At 44.7% G+C, this 20,552-nt stretch overlaps 1 protein-coding gene across 1 annotated transcript in view; it reads right to left on the reverse strand.

Moving 5' to 3' along the window:
* Nucleotides 1-20,552, reverse strand: part of LOC106581430 (TOG array regulator of axonemal microtubules protein 1) — a 33,777-nt gene that overhangs the window by 7,737 nt on the left and 5,488 nt on the right. The window contains exons 2-17 of the mRNA XM_014163521.3: nt 19,543-19,609; nt 14,503-14,628; nt 14,164-14,406; nt 13,768-14,069; nt 13,178-13,407; nt 12,886-12,986; nt 12,616-12,786; nt 6,868-6,933; nt 6,294-6,463; nt 5,970-6,147; nt 5,556-5,777; nt 4,928-5,051; nt 2,413-2,518; nt 1,896-2,131; nt 1,572-1,730; nt 1,336-1,462 (exon numbers count right to left, since the gene is read on the reverse strand). Of these exons, the coding sequence (XP_014018996.3) occupies nt 1,336-1,462; nt 1,572-1,730; nt 1,896-2,131; nt 2,413-2,518; nt 4,928-5,051; nt 5,556-5,777; nt 5,970-6,147; nt 6,294-6,463; nt 6,868-6,933; nt 12,616-12,786; nt 12,886-12,986; nt 13,178-13,407; nt 13,768-14,069; nt 14,164-14,406; nt 14,503-14,628; nt 19,543-19,609 (2,628 nt within the window). The remainder of the gene's footprint in view (nt 1-1,335; nt 1,463-1,571; nt 1,731-1,895; nt 2,132-2,412; nt 2,519-4,927; nt 5,052-5,555; nt 5,778-5,969; nt 6,148-6,293; nt 6,464-6,867; nt 6,934-12,615; nt 12,787-12,885; nt 12,987-13,177; nt 13,408-13,767; nt 14,070-14,163; nt 14,407-14,502; nt 14,629-19,542; nt 19,610-20,552) is intronic.

Below are 20,552 nucleotides of genomic sequence, written 5' to 3' on the forward strand. Positions count from 1 at the left end.
ACACGTTACTCGCCATTCATTTCTGTTTTCTGCTTTCCCACCACTCTCCCCAGCCTCCACTTGTTTGGGCTCTGCTTTTGTCAGAGGCATTGGTATAGCTACCCCGATGGAGCAGAGCCTAACGCAAAGACTAATGAACTGCATTTATTGTCGTCTTTTCTAATAAATGGTTAAAACGAATGTGGCGTTTCCTGTCTAAACTGCCGCTTTCTTACAGTAACAGTGTCTTGTCTCAAAACGCAAGTCCCCAGCAAGGGGAGACTAAAATAGACAGGAATGACTCATAACAGTCCCACACACCTTCTCAGTTAGACAGTGTTCTGTACCTTAGTGTTCAGTGTGGAGACAGTGTTCTGTACCTTAGTGTTCAGTGTGGAGACAGTGTGCTGTACCTTAGTGTTCAGTGTGGAGACAGTGTGCTGTACCTTAGTGTTCAGTGTGGAGACAGTGTTCTGTACCTTAGTGTTCAGTGTGGAGACAGTGTGCTGTACCTTAGTGTTCAGTGTGGAGACAGTGTGCTGTACCTTAGTGTTCAGTGTGGAGACAGTGTTCTGTACCTTAGTGTTCAGTGTGGAGACAGTGTTCTGTACCTTAGTGTTCAGACAGTGTGCTGTACCTTAGTGTTCAGTGTGGAGACAGTGTGCTGTACCTTAGTGTTCAGTGTGGAGACAGTGTGCTGTACCTTAGTGTTCAGTGTGGAGACAGTGTGCTGTACCTTAGTGTTCAGTGTGGAGACAGTGTGCTGTACCTTAGTGTTCAGTGTGGAGACAGTGTGCTGTACCTTAGTGTTCAGTGTGGAGACAGTGTTCTGTACCTTAGTGTTCAGTGTGGAGACAGTGTTCTGTACCTTAGTGTTCAGTGTGGAGACAGTGTGCTGTACCTTAGTGTTCAGTGTGGAGACAGTGTGCTGTACCTTAGTGTTCAGTGTGGAGACAGTGTGCTGTACATTAGTGTTCAGTGTGGAGACAGTGTTCTGTACCTTAGTGTTCAGTGTGGAGACAGTGTGCTGTACCTTAGTGTTCAGTGTGGAGACAGTGTGCTGTACATTAGTGTTCAGTGTGGAGACAGTGTTCTGTACCTTAGTGTTCAGTGTGGAGACAGTGTTCTGTACCTTAGTGTTCAGACAGTGTGCTGTACCTTAGTGTTCAGTGTGGAGACAGTGTGCTGTACCTTAGTGTTCAGTGTGGAGACAGTGTGCTGTACCTTAGTGTTCAGTGTGGAGACAGTGTGCTGTACCTTAGTGTTCAGTGTGGAGACAGTGTGCTGTACCTTAGTGTTCAGTGTGGAGACAGTGTTCTGTACCTTAATGTTCAGTGTGGAGACAGTGTTCTGTACCTTAGTCTTCAGTGTGAAGACAGTGTCTCTGATGGGAGCCAGGTCTTTGGCAGGGATATATTTCTCCAACATCTTATCGAAATCACGGTGCAGTGACAGAAATAACAGCATCCGGCGCCCCTGGTACCTGAGGAGCAGAACAGCCTCAGAGTCAAACAATGTCACTATTGATAACAGACACACCTGCTACTATTAAAACAGACACTCATTGGTATTGAACAGAATTCCCTCCCTACCTAGCTTCCTGGGAGGAGTCTTGTGCCAGCTTGGTGACAGCAGGTAGGATTCGGTCGGTGAGGTCTTTCCCTCCAGACAGCAGGCGGGCAGCACCAATGTTCTCCATCAGGTTGGCCATGTGATGACCCGCGCACTTCCTCACCACAGCGTTCAGGTGACTGTTCACAAGAGACAGCGCCACATAGAAAATAAAGCCTAATGGCCTATTTTAATGATAAGATACAAGCATGATAAAAATGTAATATCTACACGCAAAGCATGTAGTCCTAATTCAGGTAAAGAACTGCTAAAAGTGCTATCTTGTGACAGTGAGTGTGTCTGACCTGAGGCCGCCGGTGAGCAGAGCGTTCAGGCTGCGTGTCGGGGTGCAGTGTCGCACCATGCTGTCCAACGCTGCATCCACATCCTGTCTGATGAAGGCGTTGGATTCCCCAGCTTTCTGCAGCAGAGCCTTGGCCGTGCCCTCCAGCTCCTGGTCCATGCCCTTCTGCAGCGCAGTGTACAGCTCACCCATTGCCCCAACCGCAACACGGGACACACCCGAACGAAGGTTCCTCACCTGAGGAGCAATACACTCAGATGATGATATCGTTAAATCAGTTAGATAAAAAAATATATAATCAGACATCTGAGTAAGGGCTTGAATGGTCAAATGTCCTCATCAGGACATAGGAAAATCAATCATTGAGGGCTAAAGTCTACAAGGACCACCCTGTACTGAATTGATTGAGGCTGAGATTATGATTAGAAGGGGATTGGATGAAGGTCCCCAGGACAATGGAGTGCCGTTTCACATGAACATTTATAGAATACTAAAAGAATGAGGAGTCGTGGTCGTACCTCTTGGATGAGTGCGAGACAGACGTCATGCAGCCTGTTCAGCAGTATGTCCGAATGGTACTGCGTCAGACCACGGAGAACGGTCAGGCCCTCAATCTTCTTCTCCCTTCAATCAAAAATAGAGAAATATACATTTTGTAAATCCAATCCGTTGCTTATATGCATAGAACAATCATACATTGACTTTTGACATAGGGTCTTCCTAGACAATGTTGAAGTATAGCATCTGGTTAAAGTAACTGTCCAGTGAAAAAATGAAAAGTCCAGTGAAAAGTTAATATTATGTTAACTCATACCCAAATAATGTTGTTGACTCGTCCTATACTCATATTTCTGGCCAAAGCATAATTTGGAGAGAAAACGCTTAAAAACTGAAACTCAAACTGCAGAGATTTGAACAAACATTTAAAAAAATATTATGAAGGCTACAACCTTCTGTCTGCTGTAACAGATATTGCTGTAGCACAAGCAAGACGCAGTCAACACATTGCATTGGGGCAAATCTATCAGCGTTTTGTGTGATGACGCAATCTTTATAGTTATGCTGCCATATGACCAGAGTTGCTGAATAAAGAACACTACGACATTGACTGCCTGTCTGCCTCCCAATAGCCAATGTTTGCACAATAAATCGATGTTGACTGCCTGTCTGTGTCTTGCTTGTTTGATATGCTGAATACATATAGCTTGCCTAAATAGCTGCATATAGGCTAACTCACCTGAAAAAAGAACGTGAAATCGCTACACTGCCTGTTATGTTGTGCTTATGTTTGCAATAGATTACTGTTACAACAAAGAACTACGTGTGTTCAAACTGTGTTTCGTGTATAAGCAGCAGCGGAGCACTGAGCAGCAGCTGAAAGGAGGAGGAAGCGGTAGCGGATCCTGCAGGGTCCTCGGGATCATCCCGAGTGGCGCAGAGGTCTAAGGCACTGTATCTCTTGCAAGAGGCATCACTACATTCCCTGGTTCGAATCCAGGCTGTATCACATCCGGCCTTGATTGGGAGTCCCATAGGGCAGCGCACAACTGGCCCAGCGTCGTCCAGGTTTGGCCGTCATTGTAAATAAGAATTTGTTCTTAACTGACTTGCCAGGTTAAATAAAGGTTACATAAGAAATGTACATTTAAAAAATGCGCAGAAATCCCTATATACACTATATAGAAAAGTAAGTGGACACCCCTTCAAATTAGTGGATCCGGCTAATTTCTGCCCTGCTAGACCTTCCCCGGTCAACTGTAAGTGCTGTTATTGTGAAGTGGAAATGTCTAGGAGCAACAACGGCTCAGCAGCGAAGTGGTAGGCCACACAAGTTTACAGAATGGGACCGCTGAAGAGCGTGGTGCGTAAAAATTGTATGTCCTCGGTTGCAACACTTACTAACGAGTTCCAAACGCCTCTAGAAGCAACGTCAGCACAATAATTGTTAGTCGGGAGCTTCATGAAACGGGTTTCCATGGCCGAGCAGCCACAAACAAGCCTTAGTTTACAAACGTGCAATTGCCAAGCGTTGGCAAAAGGGGTGTAAAGCTCGCCGCCATTGGACTGGAGTAGTGGAAAGACATTCTCTGGAGTGATGAATCACCCTTCACCATCTGGCAGTCCAACGGACAATTCTGGGTTTGGCGGATACCAGGAGAATGCTACCTGCCCCAATGCATAGTGCCAACTGTAAAGTTTGGTGGAGGAGGAATAATGGTATGGGCCTGTTTTTCATGGTTCGGGCTAGGCCCTTTAGTTCCAGTGAAGGGAAATCTTAACGCTACAGCATACAATGCCATTCTAGACGATTCTGTGCTTCCAACTTTGTGGCAACAGTTTGGGGAAGTCCCTTTCCTGTTTCAGCATGACAATGCCCCTGTGCACAAAGTGAGGTCCATATAGAAATGGTTTGTTGAGATCAGTGTGGAAGAACTTGACTGGCCTGCACAGAGCCCTGACCTCAACCCAATCGAACACGTTTGGGATGAATTGGACCGCCGACTACGAGCCAGGTCTAATCGCCCAACATCATTGCCCGACCTCACGAATGCTCTTGTGCCTGAATGGAAGCAAGTCCCCGCAGCAATGTTCCAACATCTAGTGGAAAGCCTTCCAGAATAGTGGAGGTTGTTATAGCAGCAAAGGGGGGACCAACTCCATATTAATGCCCCTGATTTTGGAATGAGATGTTCAACGAGCAGGTGTCCATATACTTTTGGTCACGTAGTGTATTTAGTTCCAAAAAATTGGGTTCCAGAAAATTCGGAATTGCAGCCACGCCGTTCTGTTGTTGGGGTTTGCCTATACCATTCCAACACAGAAAAGCTGTTTTTTTAAACACCCTTAATTACAATTTTTGGGAAGAAAAATTATTTGACTCATTGTAATTAATTATAAGCCATATTTCATAGACATCTGGAAACACTGGACCGTTACTTTAAATGCGGGAGGTGGGGTTCAGTTGGACCCCAGGAAGATTTGCAGTTGATAAGGCGTCAGCTAATAGGGATCCAAATGAAGAATAAAGCTCACCAGTCGTCTGAGTTGAGGAGTTTGAAGCTCTGTGTCAGTGCTAGCTCAGGTTTGGAGAAGGGCCGTAGTTCAGGCTGCTCTGTCAGGTCTCTCTTCTGGCTGGGAATGCCTGGGGACATCTCATCTGGAGGACAACCATATCATTAAATACAACACTATAATAATGTATCTCTATGGCCACAACAACACACATCAGAGTGTTACATTTCACCTCTATTGTTACATTACAGTTGTATCAGTCACTGGCTAAATGAAGCAGCGTGCGTGGGAGGAGATGTATTAATAGAATGTGTGAAAACAAAGCATTGCACTCCATTATCTACATCTCATTTACCGTTGCTAAGCTCTGCTACTGTTGGGAGGCTCTGAGGGGCTAATTAGTAGTGCACTAAAACACTTTAGAGTCAGGCTATACCTTCATGCCTGAGTGAGATATGTGTTGACTTATTAATCTATTCACCATGTTAAAAAAACATCATTAAGTTGCTCAAATTAATGAGAGAAGTCACAGAACGAACAGTTCTGTATTGAACGCTATAATGAAATGTGTAGCGCTTTAGCTGCTATAACCCTATAACTGCAAAGATGCAAAGAGATTACATGATGACTGCCAGACTGTTACACTGACCTGAGCTGTGTGAGAGAGACAGCCGTGTCCTGCTGAGACTGGGAGCCCTCCTCAGGCGGGGCAGGGTGCTCCTGGGGTTGGGAGGGACCGTGGGGGGGCTGGGCTGGTGGGGGGGACTGAAACATTTAATGGGGCTCTGGGATCCCTGGGGGCTGGTGGGAGACTCGTCTTGGAGAGAGTCAGCCTTGGTGGACGTCACCATGCTACCATTCAAATGAAAGTCTGTTAGGGGAAGAAAAAACATTATCGAGATGAGCCACAAGCCCACGCAGGAAGACATCCTACTGTCAGAGTAAAATGACCCAAATTATTGCAACATAACAAAAGCCAGTTTATTTAAATTCTAGTGCATGAAGTGAAATCTTGTACTAGGGTAAAGGATAGTCTTGGAGGGTTAAGGAAGAAATATTGCACCGTTGGAAATGGCTGCTGTATCCTCTGTAGCCACGTCATTTTGCACCTGTCTGAGGCGCAGACGCATCCTGTCAGCTCTCTGGCGATCCCCCAGGGCAGGCTGGCCCTCCGGCTGCTCCAATCGGTGCTGCCGCATCTTGTCCCGAGCAAACCTTGTCATTCTCACCTTCTCCTTATCCTGCACACAAACACACAACCCCCAGTTACGCACATTCCACAGACTGATAGCAGTGGGCAATTTTTTTCAAGCTGCAAAGCCCGATGGGAAATGTAGTATCAAAGAGGTTGTTGGTGGGCTATGTACAGTATGGTGGACCTGCTCACCCTGGCCACCTCTGCGGCTGGGATGTCGTCGGAGTCCAGATGGTTGCCGGGGACTGCGTGGCCATAGATGCCAGCTGGGGGGTCACTGGGCAGCCTGGTCATACAGTCGCCCTGCTCCATCGACATGGCAACGCCTGGACGGCTGGACAGAACCACCGAGCCAAACACTCCTGCAGAGGGGGGAGGAGAGGAAAATTCAAGAGTGCTTAAGATCATTTTCATTGACACCATTATTCAGCAAAGCTGAAACTTTAAGCAGCACAGTGTATTCACATAGCTAGAAAATACTGTAAGCAGTGATGACTTCCAAAATATGGCATGCTCTGTCCTCTGCATGTCTTAGCATCTGTTTATCTGCCAACAGTAAGTATATTGCCAACTACAAGAGTTATTCCAAACAATTCTTTAAACTTGGCCCTGATACTGTGTGGCCCCAGGCAGGGCCTTGTGTACTGTGAGACTTGGCGATCTGTTGTTCAACACAGCCCTGAGCCAGAACATCACGACCTCAGAACACAATATTGGATATCTGAACAATGGCACAGAGTGGTAAATAAGAGGGATGTGGCCTGACCTCTACCAACCACACCTTCAGGCATGCCAGTGGCTGGTGAGTTCCTGTTGCTGTAGCTCTGGGAACCTGAGGAACAGAGAATGGAGAAACACATATACTGAACAAAAATATAAACTCAACATGCAACAATTTCAAATGTTTTACTGAGTTACAGTTCATATAAGGAAATTAGTCAGTTGAGATAAATTCAGTAGCCCCTAATTTATGGATTTCACATGACTGGGAATACAGATATGTATTGGTTGGTCACAGATAACTTAAAGAATGTAGGGGCGTGGATCAGAAAACAAGTCAGTATCTGATGTGACCACCATTTGCCTTATGCAGCACGACATATCTCCTTCGCATAGAGTTGATCAGGCTGTTGATTGTGGCCTGTGGAATGTTTAGGGTTGCACATTTTGGGGAATATTCAGAGGTGGAAACTTTCCGTGGGAATTAACGGGAATATATGGGAATTAACGGAAATATATGCAAATTAATATTAATACCATTTAAATGTAGATGTTTTTTTTTGCGTTGGATAGATTTACCATATCATATGGAAACAGAAACAAATATTTGACCTTATCATAAGTAAACATAATTGCAAATGACTAAATCCTTCCAATAGAAATGTAAAAAAAATATTTGGGTTACGAATTGAACTTTAATTAAATGAGTTGACACTTCACATGGGATGATTTCACTGAACAACAAAATAAAGGGAATATTGAATGATCCCCAATGATCCATCACATCTCCCAAAAACGTTTTCAACATACATAGTCTAGAAACTAAAGCTTTGGTTGTCTTCCTCTCAGGCTTCCATGTCTTCTCCCTGGACCTCCTCAATGTCCACCTCTTGAACATCAGACTCTGAGGCCTCATCTTCACGGTCACTTTCCAACCTTGTTGAGGATGGCTCGTTTTCAGGCTCAAAAAGCCAAAAATTTGCCCAGATGGCCACCAATGTTTCAACCCTTGTATTGGTCAGTCTGTAGCATGCTTTGGTGTGTGTTCCCAAACAAGGACCAGTTGCGCTCTGAGGCGACTGATGTTGGTGGGATTTGGAGGATGATGGAGGCAACAGGGGAAAGAGCCTCAGATCCACAAAGTCCCTTCCACCAAGTGGCTGATTAGATATGTTGGCACGACTGCCATATTGCATCTCCATCCCAAAGCCCTTGTTTGGAAGTGTACTTTGCCAGACTGCCAAGAACCTTTCTCTCATCCAGGCCAAAGTGGCGAGGCATGGTAGTGATGGCACCATAGGCCTTGTTGATCTCTGCACCAGACAGGATGCTCTTTCCAGCATACTTGGGGTCCAACATGTACGCTGTGGCGTGCATGGGCTTCAGGCAGAAGTCTTCACGCTTTTTGATGTATTTCAGAACTGCAGTTTCCTCTGCTTGAAGCAACAGTGAAGTGGGCAGGGCAGTACGGATTTCTTCTCTTGCATCTGCAAGCAAAGTCTGAATATCAGACAGGATGGCATTGTCTCCCTCAATCCGTGCAATGGCTACTGCTATAGGTTTCAGGAGTTTCAGGCTGCTTACCACTCTCTCCCTAAATACATCATCCAAGAGGATCCTCTTGATGGGGCTGGCCATATCGGCAGACTGTGACATGGCCATTTCTTGGAGACTCCTTCCCCTCCAGGAGACTGTCAAACATGATGACAACACCACCCAAACGGATGAAGCTTCAATGTGGTGCTCTTATTCTTCTAACTTTTCTTGGTGAGGTAGATTGCTGCTATAACTTGATGACCCTTCACATACCTAACCATTTCCTTGCCTCTCTTGTACAGTCGTGGCCAAAAGTTTTGACAATGACACAAATATTAATTTTCACAGTTTGTATGATGGCAATTTGTATATACTCCAGAATGTTATGAAGAGTGATCAGATGAATTGCAATTAATTGCAAAGTCCCTCTTTGCCATGCAAATTAACTGAATCCCCCAAAAACATTTCCACTGCATTTCTGCAGAAGGCTTCAGGGCGCCGAAGAAAGTCCAGCAAGCGCCAGGACCATCTCCTAAAGTTGATTCAGCTGCAGGATCGGGGCACCACCAGTACAGAGCTTGCTCAGGAATGGCAGCAGGCAGGTATGAGTGCATCTGCACGCACAGTGCGGCGAAGACTTTTGGAGGATGGCCTGGTGTCAAGAAGGGCAGCAAAGAAGCCACTTCTCTCCAGGAAAAACATCAGGGACAGACTGATATTATGCAAAATGTACAGGGATTGGACTGCTGAGGACTGGGGTAAAGTAATTTTCTTTGATGAATCCCCTTTCTGATTGTTTGGGGCATCCGGAAAAAAGCTTGTCCGGAGAAGACAAGGTGAGCGCTACCATCAGTCCTGTGTCATGCCAACAGTAAAGCATCCTGAGACCATTCATGTGTGGGGTTGCTTCTCAGCCAAGGGAGTGTGCTCACTCACAATTTTGCCTGAGAACACAGCCATGAATAAAGAATGGTACCAACACATCCTCCGAGAGCAACTTCTCCCAACCATCCAGGAACAGTTTGGTGACGGACAATGCCCTTTCCAACACGTTGGAGCACCTTGCCATAAGGCAAAAGTGATAACTAAGTGGCTCGGGGAACAAAACATTGATATTTTGGGTCCATGGCCAGGAAACTCCCCAGACCTTAATCCCAGTGCAAGCATTGATTATGCAAGAATGGGCTGCCATCAGTCAGGATGTGGCCCAGAAGTTAATTGACAGCATGCCAGGGCAGATTGCAGAGGTCTTGAAAAAGATGGGTCAATACTGCAAATATTGACTCTTTGCATTAACTTCATGTAATTGTCAATAAAAGCCTTTGACACTTATGAAATGCTTGTAATTATACTTCAGTATTCCATAGTAACATCTGACAAAAATATCTAAAGACACTAAAGCAGCAAACTTTGTGGAAATTAATATTTGTGTCATTCTCAAAACTTCTGGCCACGAATGTAGTGTATCCATTATTTTTAGTGCCATGATGTCCTTGAGGAGCAGATTCAATGCATGAGCAGCACAGCCAATGGATGTGATGTGAGGGTAGGTAGGACTCCTCCACTTTAGACCAAGCAGCCTTCCTGTTCACAGCATTGTCTGTCACCAGTGCAAATACCTTCTGTGGTCCAAGGTCATTGATGACTGCCTTCAGCTCATCTGCAATGTAGAGACTGGTGTGTCTGTTGTCCCTTGTGTCTGTGCTCTTGTAGAATACTGGTTGAGGGGTGGAGATGATGTAGTTAATTATTCCTTGCCCACAAACATTCGACCACCCATCAGAGATGATTGCAATACAGTCTGCTTTCTCTATGATTTGCCTGACCTTCACTTGAACTCTGTTGAACTCTGCATTCAGCAAATGAGTAGATAAAGCATGTCTGGTTGGAGGGGTGTATGCTGGGGGAAGAACATTCAGAAATCTCTTCCAATACATATTGCCTGTGAGCATCAGAGGTGAACCAGTTGCATACACAGCTCAAGCAAGACATTCATCAGTATTTCTCTGACTACGTTCCTCCATTGAGTCAAAAATACTTCTGATTCCAGGAGGACCATGAGCTGTTGCTATCGATAAGGTGTCTGATTCATAATTTTCACCTTGAATAGAAGTACTTTTGACTTTTGTCAGAGGTTGCTTGTTGTGAGCACTGAGGGAACTTTATGCACTTGGCCAGATGATTCTGCATCTTTGTTGCATTCTTCACATATGATTTGGCACAGTATCTGCAAATGTACACAGCTTTTTCTTCTACATTAGCTGCAGTGAAATGTCTCCACACATCAGATAGTGCCCGTGGCATTTTCCTCTAAAGATCAGAAAAAAATGAGTACAAAAAATCCAAATACAATTCCATGGACAGATAAATAGTTAACCAGTTAGATTAAACAACTCCTTTGTAAAATAAATGTTATAAAATGAAACATGTACGGAAACAGGTGAATTAACACACCTCAGTTAGCGGGCTCAAGCAAGCTAGAACCAACATGGTAGCAAAAACTAACTAGCAGAAATTGTTAACAAGTTAGAAATGATTTAAACACACTTTGCTGTAGGCTACTATTTACTAGTTAACAACAAATAATTTATGTCATATAATATATTCACCCCACCCAGTATTATAATCAAAACTTACCAGAAAGCATGTAGTCCTTGGCTCAGACAGTGTAGTAGTGTGGGCTCAATAGCATCTCATTAGTGTGCAAGATCTTGAGAATCAGCTGTACATGTGATGGAAGAATGCACTGTGCATGCAGAGGGTTGCAATTCCATTGAATTGGGGATAGTTTAACCAAAATATGCCACAAGACCTAGAATTGCCTTATGTGTATCGCACAAAAAAAATTCACTGTTATAAGGTAACTTTTCTGATGAATTTAAGAAAAATTCCCCAAATTCCGGGGCTTAACTTCCCATGGAAAATTCTGGAAATTTACCGGAAAGTTTCCGACCCTTTGCAACGCTAGGAATGTTGTCCCACTCCTCTTCACTGGCTGCGCGAAGTTGATATTGGAGGGAACTGGAACACGCTGTCGCACACGTCAATCCAGAGCATCCCAAACTGCTTAATGGGTGATATGTCTGGTGAGTATGCAGGCCATGGAAGAACTGGGACATTTTCAGCTTCCAGGAATTGTGTACAGATCCTTGCGACATGGGGCCATGCATTATCATGCTGAAACATGAGGTGATGGCGGCGGATGAATGGCACGACAATGGGCCTCTGGATCTCGTCACGGTATCTCTGTGCATTCAAATTGCCATCAATAAAATGCAGTTGTGTTCATTGTCCGTAGCTTATGCTTGCCTATACAAAAACCCCTCCGCCACCATGGCCACTCTGTTCACAACGTTGACATCAGCAAACCGCTCGCCCACACGACGCCATACATGCTGTCTGCCATCTGACGTGTACAGATGAAACTGGGATTCATCTCTGAAGAACACTTCTCCGGCGTGATTTTCCCACTGAAGTTGGGTACAACCGGAAACTGCAGTCAGGTCAAGACCCTGGTGAGGACGGTGAGCACCCAGATAAGCGTCCTTGAGACGGTTACTGACAGTTTGTGCAGAAATTCTTCAGTTGTGCAAACCCACAGTTTCATCAGCTGTCCTGGTGGCTGGTCTCAGACGATCCCGCAGGTGAAGAAGCCTGATGTGGAGGTCCTGCGCTGGCGTGGTTACATGTGGTCTGCAGTTGGGAGGCCGGTTGGACGTAGTGCAGAATTCTCTAAAACGACGTTGGAGGTGGCTTGTGGTAGAGATAATAACATTACTTTCTCTGGCAACAGCTCTGGTGGACATTCCTGCAGTCTGCATGCTAATTGCACGCTCGCTCAAAACTTGAGACGTCTATGGCATTGTATTGTGTGACAAAACTGCACATTTTAGAGTGGCCTTTTATTGTCCCCAGCACAAGGTGCACCTGTGTAATGATCGTGCTGTTTAATCAGCTTCTAGATATGCCACACCTCTCAGGTTGATGGATTATCTTGGCAAAGCAGAAATGCTCACTAACAGGGATATAAACAAATGTATGCACAAAATGTTAGAGAAATAAGCTTTTTGTGCGTATGGAAACTTTCTGGGATCTTTTATTTCAGCTCATGAAACATGGAACCAACACATTACATGTTCTGTTTATATTTTTGTTCAGTGTAGTACTGGACAAACAACATATTTCAAACATAATGAAAATACACCGTTTTTAGACAGCGATATGCCTCAATGGGGCAGACCTCCTCGCAGTGACTGACCTTTGGCAGGCCTCAGGGCTCTGACTGGCTCGCGGCAGGCTAGTCTACTTGGGGGTGGAGAGTATTCTGTAGTCCTGTCCTCTTCCTCAGGTTCCATTGGTTCGTTCGAGTAGGTGACTCTTTGACCAACCACACTCACTTCAGGTATGATTTTATCTCTGAGTGGAAAGCCTGGTGGAGAAAACACAGAAACACCATTAGAGCTAAATAGAAACAACGACTCAGACAGTAATAAGAGAGATCCTTTTACATGTTAAATCCTCACTGTACCTTGAAGGGCACTGAAGTCCATGGAGACGGAAGATCTCAGCTTAGCAGAAGGCACTCTAGCAATGTGAGGCTTTGTTGAAGAGGAGGCAGAATTCCCAGGGCTTTTGAAAGAGGTCAGAGATGAGTCATCAGAAGGGATATCAGATCCATCATACCTCGGGTGTGTGTACTTGAAAGTGTCACCATCTTTGCATGGCCTCTTTGCCCGCCATAATTCTTGAAACAGGATCTCATTTGGTTCAACTTAGTCTACTGGTTGTCTACTTAGGTCTAAGAATCTTGTGGAATGTACCTGGTTTTGGTGCCATTGAGGGTGGTGTTTGGGGGTGAGTAGAGGCTGGAGAGGCCGCTCTCGCTGGCTGGGCTGGTGACGATGGGGGAGTTGTGAGAGGGGGAGTCCAGAGCCAGCTCCAGTTTCATGGCTGAGTCTGGGCTATCTGGGTCAGGGTCTGAGCCACTCAGACTCACCTTGGCCTTCTTCTTAGCTGCGCTGCAGCGCAGAGAGCGCAGGGAGTTCAACATCTATAAACAACAACACATTAGCTCATCAGTACCCTGAGAGCAAGGCAAGAGGGTGCTGTGCATACAGATAATATTTGATGCATGGTTGTTATATCCATGACAATTTAGATGTCAAGTACTATTCCCCCAGCACTAACATTACATCAAGGATACTTAGTCCCAAATATGACCCATTTCACCACCACTGCAGTAATGAAGGGGAAACATTATCCACATTCCATATTCCTGCACTGAGTTATCCTGATTACAGATATGAATAAAACCCTGATGGCAAGATGGTAGCTTTAAGACAGTGTCCTAGCTAAATCCATCTGGAGACTTCACTAAGCAGAGCCTTGTATGTAAAACATTGATCCTGACCTCCTGCCGTTCCAAGGGGTCCTCTTCCTGGTCTTGGTCCTGCAGGCTGAGGTGATCCAGGTCTAGGTGAAGGTCCCTCTCAGACAGGTGGTCCTGCAGGCTGGATGGAGATGGAGCTAGAGGACTAGACCACTGGCCATTCTGAGACAAGCCCCGCTCTGGCAGGAGAAGGCCTGGGGATGGGGAGATAGGCACCCCGGTCCGCGTCCTGCTCAGAGCCTGTCGGAAAGACGAGGCAGATGAGGAGCTCACCAGAGAAGCACGGTGAGGCCGTGGAGAACACCTGCTGGATGAGAAGTCACCTGTGGGGACAAAGAAAGCCCTCAACAACATGCCTCAAATAAATTACATGACTATCAAGATCTACCCAATATGCAGTAGACACCAGACCCATACTTGATATGTCTTTCCAGGGGCTGGGGTCTCGTCTTTGGGGGCTGCTCTCTCTCTTGTTGGGCCAAGTGTTGGACATTGACAGTGAGGAGTCAGTGCGGCGGTGGGACAGTGTTGGGGTCAGCAGGCTCCCGGGGAGTGTAGCCAGAGGGTAGGAGGGCAGTAGAAAGGTGCCCTGGGCCGAGGGGTTGGATAAGGTGCGCTCAAAGCCAGAGGTCCCAGAGAGGAGACGGGCCTTGTGTACCACTGCAACACAAAGATCCTTCAGTTACCTTTCAATGACCCTTTCAATTAAACTGTTCTGTAGAAGGCACAGACTGAGCAGAGTAAAGACTTTCTCACCTCCCTCTGGGTCAAAGAAGTTGGTAGATTTAAAGATGTCAGGGTCTAAGTCAAGGCTCCCACTCCTTCTCAAGCGTCCCGGGGATTCCCTCCTAGAGGACAGGGTTTTATGGGGCTCTGCAGAACCTAGAGGACAACGAATCAGCTATTACTGTAGAGTACCTCATAACCATCATATATTATCTACCAATACAATATGATGACTGGTTGCTGGTTGCTTCAGCAACTCATGTTAAGTTTCAAAGTGATATGGTCAATGGAGTCCTCTTCATTGAGGCCAAGCTAAAGCTGGGGTCAGGCTGGCTTGTGAGCCCAGTTCCTGGCATGGGGAATGTAATCTGATCCTAGTTTGTTTCACTTGATAAATTATTCTGTCTAGGTTTAATACCTTTGGCTAAGCCAAAGCTTAGTTAAAACATCCATTGACAAACCCATTCGTTCAGTAATGTTTGAAATCAGATTTTATGAGAGAGCAGCGAAGGGGGACATTTGTTCGGACACTATTTGTTTATACTGTGCAGTAAAAGTTGTTGGCGAGTTCTGTAGCCTGCTTTACAAATAGCCAAGTCCAGTCTTGCCTGCAAGCACAGGCTTATCTTGTAGACAGTGGCTACGTAAAGGGTCACAAACACTCCCGACCCCGAAACACTTATAACTAACTCACACAAGTTTTACTTTTGTATTTCACTGCATGCTTTACTAGCGAAAAACATACAGCAGAAATATTGTATTATCATTTTACATTATTTGTTGGCTACTTTAGCAAAGTCTTATACAATATTTTGGACTCATTTCAAATTCCCAATGCACCTGATTCAATAGTGTTCACTTAGAGTACCACATTCAGCATTGTGTTAGATTACATAGGTATACAGTACGGATGGGCAATACAGTACCAGTCAAAAGTTTGGACACACCTACTCATTCCAGGGTCTTTCTTTATTTTTACTATTTTCTACATTGTAGAACAATAGTGAAGACATCAACACTAAACTCAGCAAAAAAAGAAACGTCCTCTCACTGTCAACTGCGTTTTTTCAGCAAACTTAACATGTGTAAATATTTGTATGAACATAACAAGATTCAACAACTGAGGCATAAACTGAACATGTTCCACAGACATGTGACTAACAGAAATGGAATAATGTGTCCCTGAATAAAGGGGGGGTCAAAATCAGAAGTAACAGTCAGTATCTGGTGTGACCACCAGTTGCATTAAGTACTGCAGTGCATCTCCTCCTCATGGACTGCACCAGATTTGCTAGTTCTTGCTGTGAGATGTTACCCTACTCTTCCACCAAGGCACCTGCAAGTTCCCGGACATTTCTGGGGGAAATGGCCCTACCCTCTGATCCAACAGGTCCCACACGTGCTCAATGGGATTGAGATACGGGCTCTTCGCTGGCCATGGCAGAACACTGACATTCATGTCTTGCAGGAAATCATGCACAGAACGAGCAGTATGGCTGGTGGCATTGTCATGCTGGAGGGTCATGTCAGGATGAGCCTGCAGGAAGGGTACCACATGAGGGAGGAGGATGTCTTCCCTGTAACGCACAGCATTGAGATTGCCTGCAATGACAACAAGCTCAGTCCAATGATGCTGTGACACACCGCCCCAGACCATGACGGACCCTCCACCTCCAAATCGATCCCGCTCCAGAGTACAGGCCTTGGTGTAACGCTTATTCCTTCAACGATAAACGCAAATCTGACCATCACCCCTGGTGAGACAAAACCGCGACTCGTCAGTGAAGAGGACTTTTTGCCAGTCCTGTCTGGTCCAGCAACGATGGGTTTGTTCCCATAGGCAATGTTGTTGCCGGTGATGTCTGGTGAGGACCTGCCTTACAACAGGCCTACAAGCCCTCAGTCCAGCCTCTCTCAGCCTATTGCAGACAGTCTGAGCACTGATGGAGGGATTGTGCGTTCCTGGTGTAACTCGGGCAGTTGTTGTTGCCATCCTGTACTTGTCCTGCACGTGTGATGTTCGGATGTACCGATCCTGTGCAGGTGTTGTTACACGTGGTCTGCCACTGCGAGGACGATCAGCTGTCCGTCCTGTCTCCCTGTAGCGCTGTCTTAGGCGTCTCACAGTACGGACATTGCAATTTATTGCCCTGGTCACATCTGCAGTCCTCATGCCTCCTTGCAGCATGCCTAAGACACATTCACGCAGATGAGCAGGGACCCTGGACATCTTTCTTTTGGTGTTTTTCAGTCAGTAGAAATACCTCGTTAGTGTCCTAAGTTTTCATAACTGTGACCTTAATTGCCTACCGTCTGTAAGCTGTTAGTGTCTTAACGACCGTTCCACAGGTGCATGTTCATTAATTGTTTATGGTTCATTGAACAAGCATGGGAAACAGTGTTTAAACCCTTTACAATGAAGATCTGTGAAGTTATTTAGATTTTTACGAATTATCTTTGAAAGACAGGGTCCTGAAAAAGGGACGTTTCTTTTTTTGCTGAGTTTATGAAATAACACATATGGAATCATGTAGTAACCAAACATGTGTAAACAAATCAAAATATATTTTATATTTGAGATTCTTCAAAGTAGCCACCCTTTGCCTTGATGACAGCTTTGCACACTAATTTCATTTGAGGTTTGGTCCAACAGAATCGGTAATTTTGACACCAAAAGACATTGAGACATTCTTTTACTGTGATAGAAGAGTAGTTAACCTTTCCAACGATACCCTTTTTATGTATCAACTCCTCAAAGTGAGTGCAGAGTAGACGCTACAAAAACAGGAGTATCAGTGAACATTGATTCTGGAAAATGAATGCTCAGTTTGTCACGCACGGCATTAAGCCAGCATTTTTGCCAGACTGTTATACTAGCTGTCTAGTCTGTTTATAAATGTGCAATAAGTAAAAAATTATAATTATACACTGAGTGTACAAAACATTAAGAACACCTTCCTAATATTGAGTTGCGCAGGGATGCTGGCCCATGTTGACTCCAATGCTTCCCACATTTGTGCCAAGTTGGCTGAATATCCTTTGAGTGGTGGACCATTCTTGACACATACGGGAAACTGTTGACCATGAAAAACACAGCAGCGTTGCTAAGGGTTAGGGCAAACATACACAATCCATGTCTCAATTGTCTCAAAGCTTAAAAATTATTCTTTAACCTGTCCCCTCCCCTTCATCTACACTAATTGGAGTGGATTTAACAAGTGACATCAATAAGGGATCCTAGCTTTCACCTGGTCAGTCTGTCACTGAAAGAGCAGGAGTTCATAATGTTTTGTACACTCAGTGTATAAGGAATTGGCAATTCGTTCTCATTCTGAGAAATAAGTAAGGTCACTTGATTTCAACATCTGAACAAAGTGGACAGACTAGCACGCTGTTCAAATGGAGTGTGCAAAGCTGTCATCAAGGCAAAGGGTGGCTACTTTAAAGAATCTCAAATATAAAATATATTTTGATTTGTTTAACACTTTTTTGGGTTACTACTTGATTCCATATGTGTTATTTCATAGTTTTGATGTATTCACTATTATTCTACAATGTGGAAAATAGTAAAAATAAAGAAAAACCCTTGAATGAGTAGGCGTGTCCAAACTTTTGTCTGGTACTGTATATCGTGATTCGTCCATAAGCAAATAAATTATCATTGAGATGATTTTTAGGGCATATCGCCCAGCTCTAATATACCAGCAGGTACTAAAAGTAGTGGAGGTACTAGTTTCTAAGTCCAATAACAGAACAATACTTATTATGTCCAAATCAACCAACCAACCAAACAAACCACATCAGGGGTGTGGCATGCATCTTATTCTCCTGTCACTACTGGGCTGCTTCACTGTAAGGCATCTTGACGAGAGGTCAAGTTGCAAAAAAATACCCTGGCAATTGAAGTACTATCGCTAGCATTCCCGCTTGAGATGATACCAAGTTTATGACACAGTATCTGCTGTATAATCTCTATTGGCTTCCCCACCTAGTCTGGTTCTTTCCTTCCTTTGAGAGCTTTTCTCCTGCCCACTCTGCCTCTGGCTGTCTGACTGGGTCTTTTCAGAGTGAGCCAAGTCAACCGTGGGCTAGTTGACTGCAATGGGAAGGAAGCCTCTCACAGGGTGGTGGCCGTGATCACAAACCAACTGTGACTGCAAAGTGGAGGAACTCTGATAAATCACTGAAGCTAACTATTGCTTTCATCAACTTTGGTAATTACTGGCCTTCCTACCTAAAAATCAATACCTCATATATTCTCCTTTGTCAACAGAGAACACAAAATGAATGTATTTGATCACACTGTTTTCATAGTGAGAACCAGATCAAGGTTTAGTACAAACTGAATGCATTCTCAAAAACTCATTCTCAATGCCAGCCTCCATGCCTCATATTAAGTGTCTATTTATTGAACGCCTACGAACGGCATTGGCGCTAAACAGCAGGAACATGAAGAGGAGTGACTGACTGACTCCCACTGACACATCAACCGTGTTTAGAGAAAGCACCACCCCCTCACCTCAAGGACACCTCCATATATTGTCACAATACATTACACAACTCTCCATCTACCTATGCATTCTTGTAGAGACATTTTTACACCGGTTCAAGATGGAGAGCACAACAGTGGTTAGGATTTCAAGGGTGAAGCATGCTAATGTCCATACTGGCCTTGCCTGGTACTTGTCTTGTGTACACAATGTCTTCCCAACAATGGCAGAAAAATATAGGCAATTACACCATGGCATTGTTAAATACTAGTTTCTGAGTGGCTTAAAAGGCGTTCTAGTGTGCATTATTTCCCTATAATGTACAGCAATAACCCACGGCTATGAATTTGTTTAATCCTTGTTGCGCGAGACCTGCATGGCACTCTTCTTTCTACTCAGTCATGTCAGTGCTCTGAATGGCGTGCAATGGTGTGGATCCCTTGACTCTGTGTGACAATCCTATTCAAAACTGGTTTAATTTATAGCCTGGCTAACTTCGGCACTGACAGCAACTGAACTGCACCTCGTCAGCTTGTGCGGTAGCTCTTGATGCATGCAAGAGACAGAAGTGGGCACTTACCGAAACTGGGGACATATGTCTCTGGACTCAGCTTCCGGGAATGGGACAGGCAGTCTTCACTGATGACCTGAGGAGATCAAATCAAGGGGTAACAATGGTGACAATTATACATCACTAAGAGCTACAATACTGGGTCAAGTTCAGGTCAAACATAAACGATTATTTGAAAACAGAGAGAGCCTACCATGGATCAACTGTAATTTCATCCATTGGTCTCAACAAAGCAATGTTTAGCTCAAAGTAACTGTGTGCTCCGGGACTGTCAGTGTATAGATGTGAGCTTCAAATTGCCGTCTGTCTACGTCAATGACATGTACCACTCTTAATAAACTATTAAAGGTGTTGCCATGGCACATTTGTAAGCGTCACAGTAAAATAGATCTCTGAGGTAAGGAGAGTGATGAGCAGTTTTCACCTCAAACACCAAAGCTTCCCTCAGACAGGGTGTTGAGATCCATCTCACGGCTATCTGATTAAAAGCAACTCACATTGCCTTCAGACGAACCCACTGGGATCTTAATCAACATTAGGGACGTAACTGGTTGATGTTCCACAGTTGCATCACGCCCTATGATCTTCACATGCATTGCGAATTAAGTTTCAAACCCTCTCTGAATACAAGTGTGTTGTGTGGCAAAGATGTTGCTGGGAGATGGGGATTACTGTAAACATAAGGTTTCACTGGAAGGCTCCAAAATGACTTTGGGGCACAGAGCAAACAAAACGCCTCTGAACAAGTAGCTCTAGTTTTCAACAATTGTGATCAATGAAGGTCATTCTTGCAAATTGCAATGCTTTGCCGTTGAGAGTACCTGAATGCTCACTGAAACTTGTTGCACAGTGTATTCTTTCCAAGACATTTTGGTGGCAAACTGCTCCAAGGGAAGGAGATCACTTGTGAGAGGGGTTTCACTTTCAAAACCATAGAAATTAATAGGTTTAAAAACATCATTCAATCGAGTTGTTTTTTAACTTCAAGTTCACGTTTCGTTACAACATCAAGACTGCTG

This window comes from Salmo salar, chromosome 01, assembly GCF_965601325.2.
Source record: "Salmo salar chromosome 01, fSalSal1, whole genome shotgun sequence".
Lineage (NCBI taxonomy): Eukaryota > Metazoa > Chordata > Actinopteri > Salmoniformes > Salmonidae > Salmo > Salmo salar.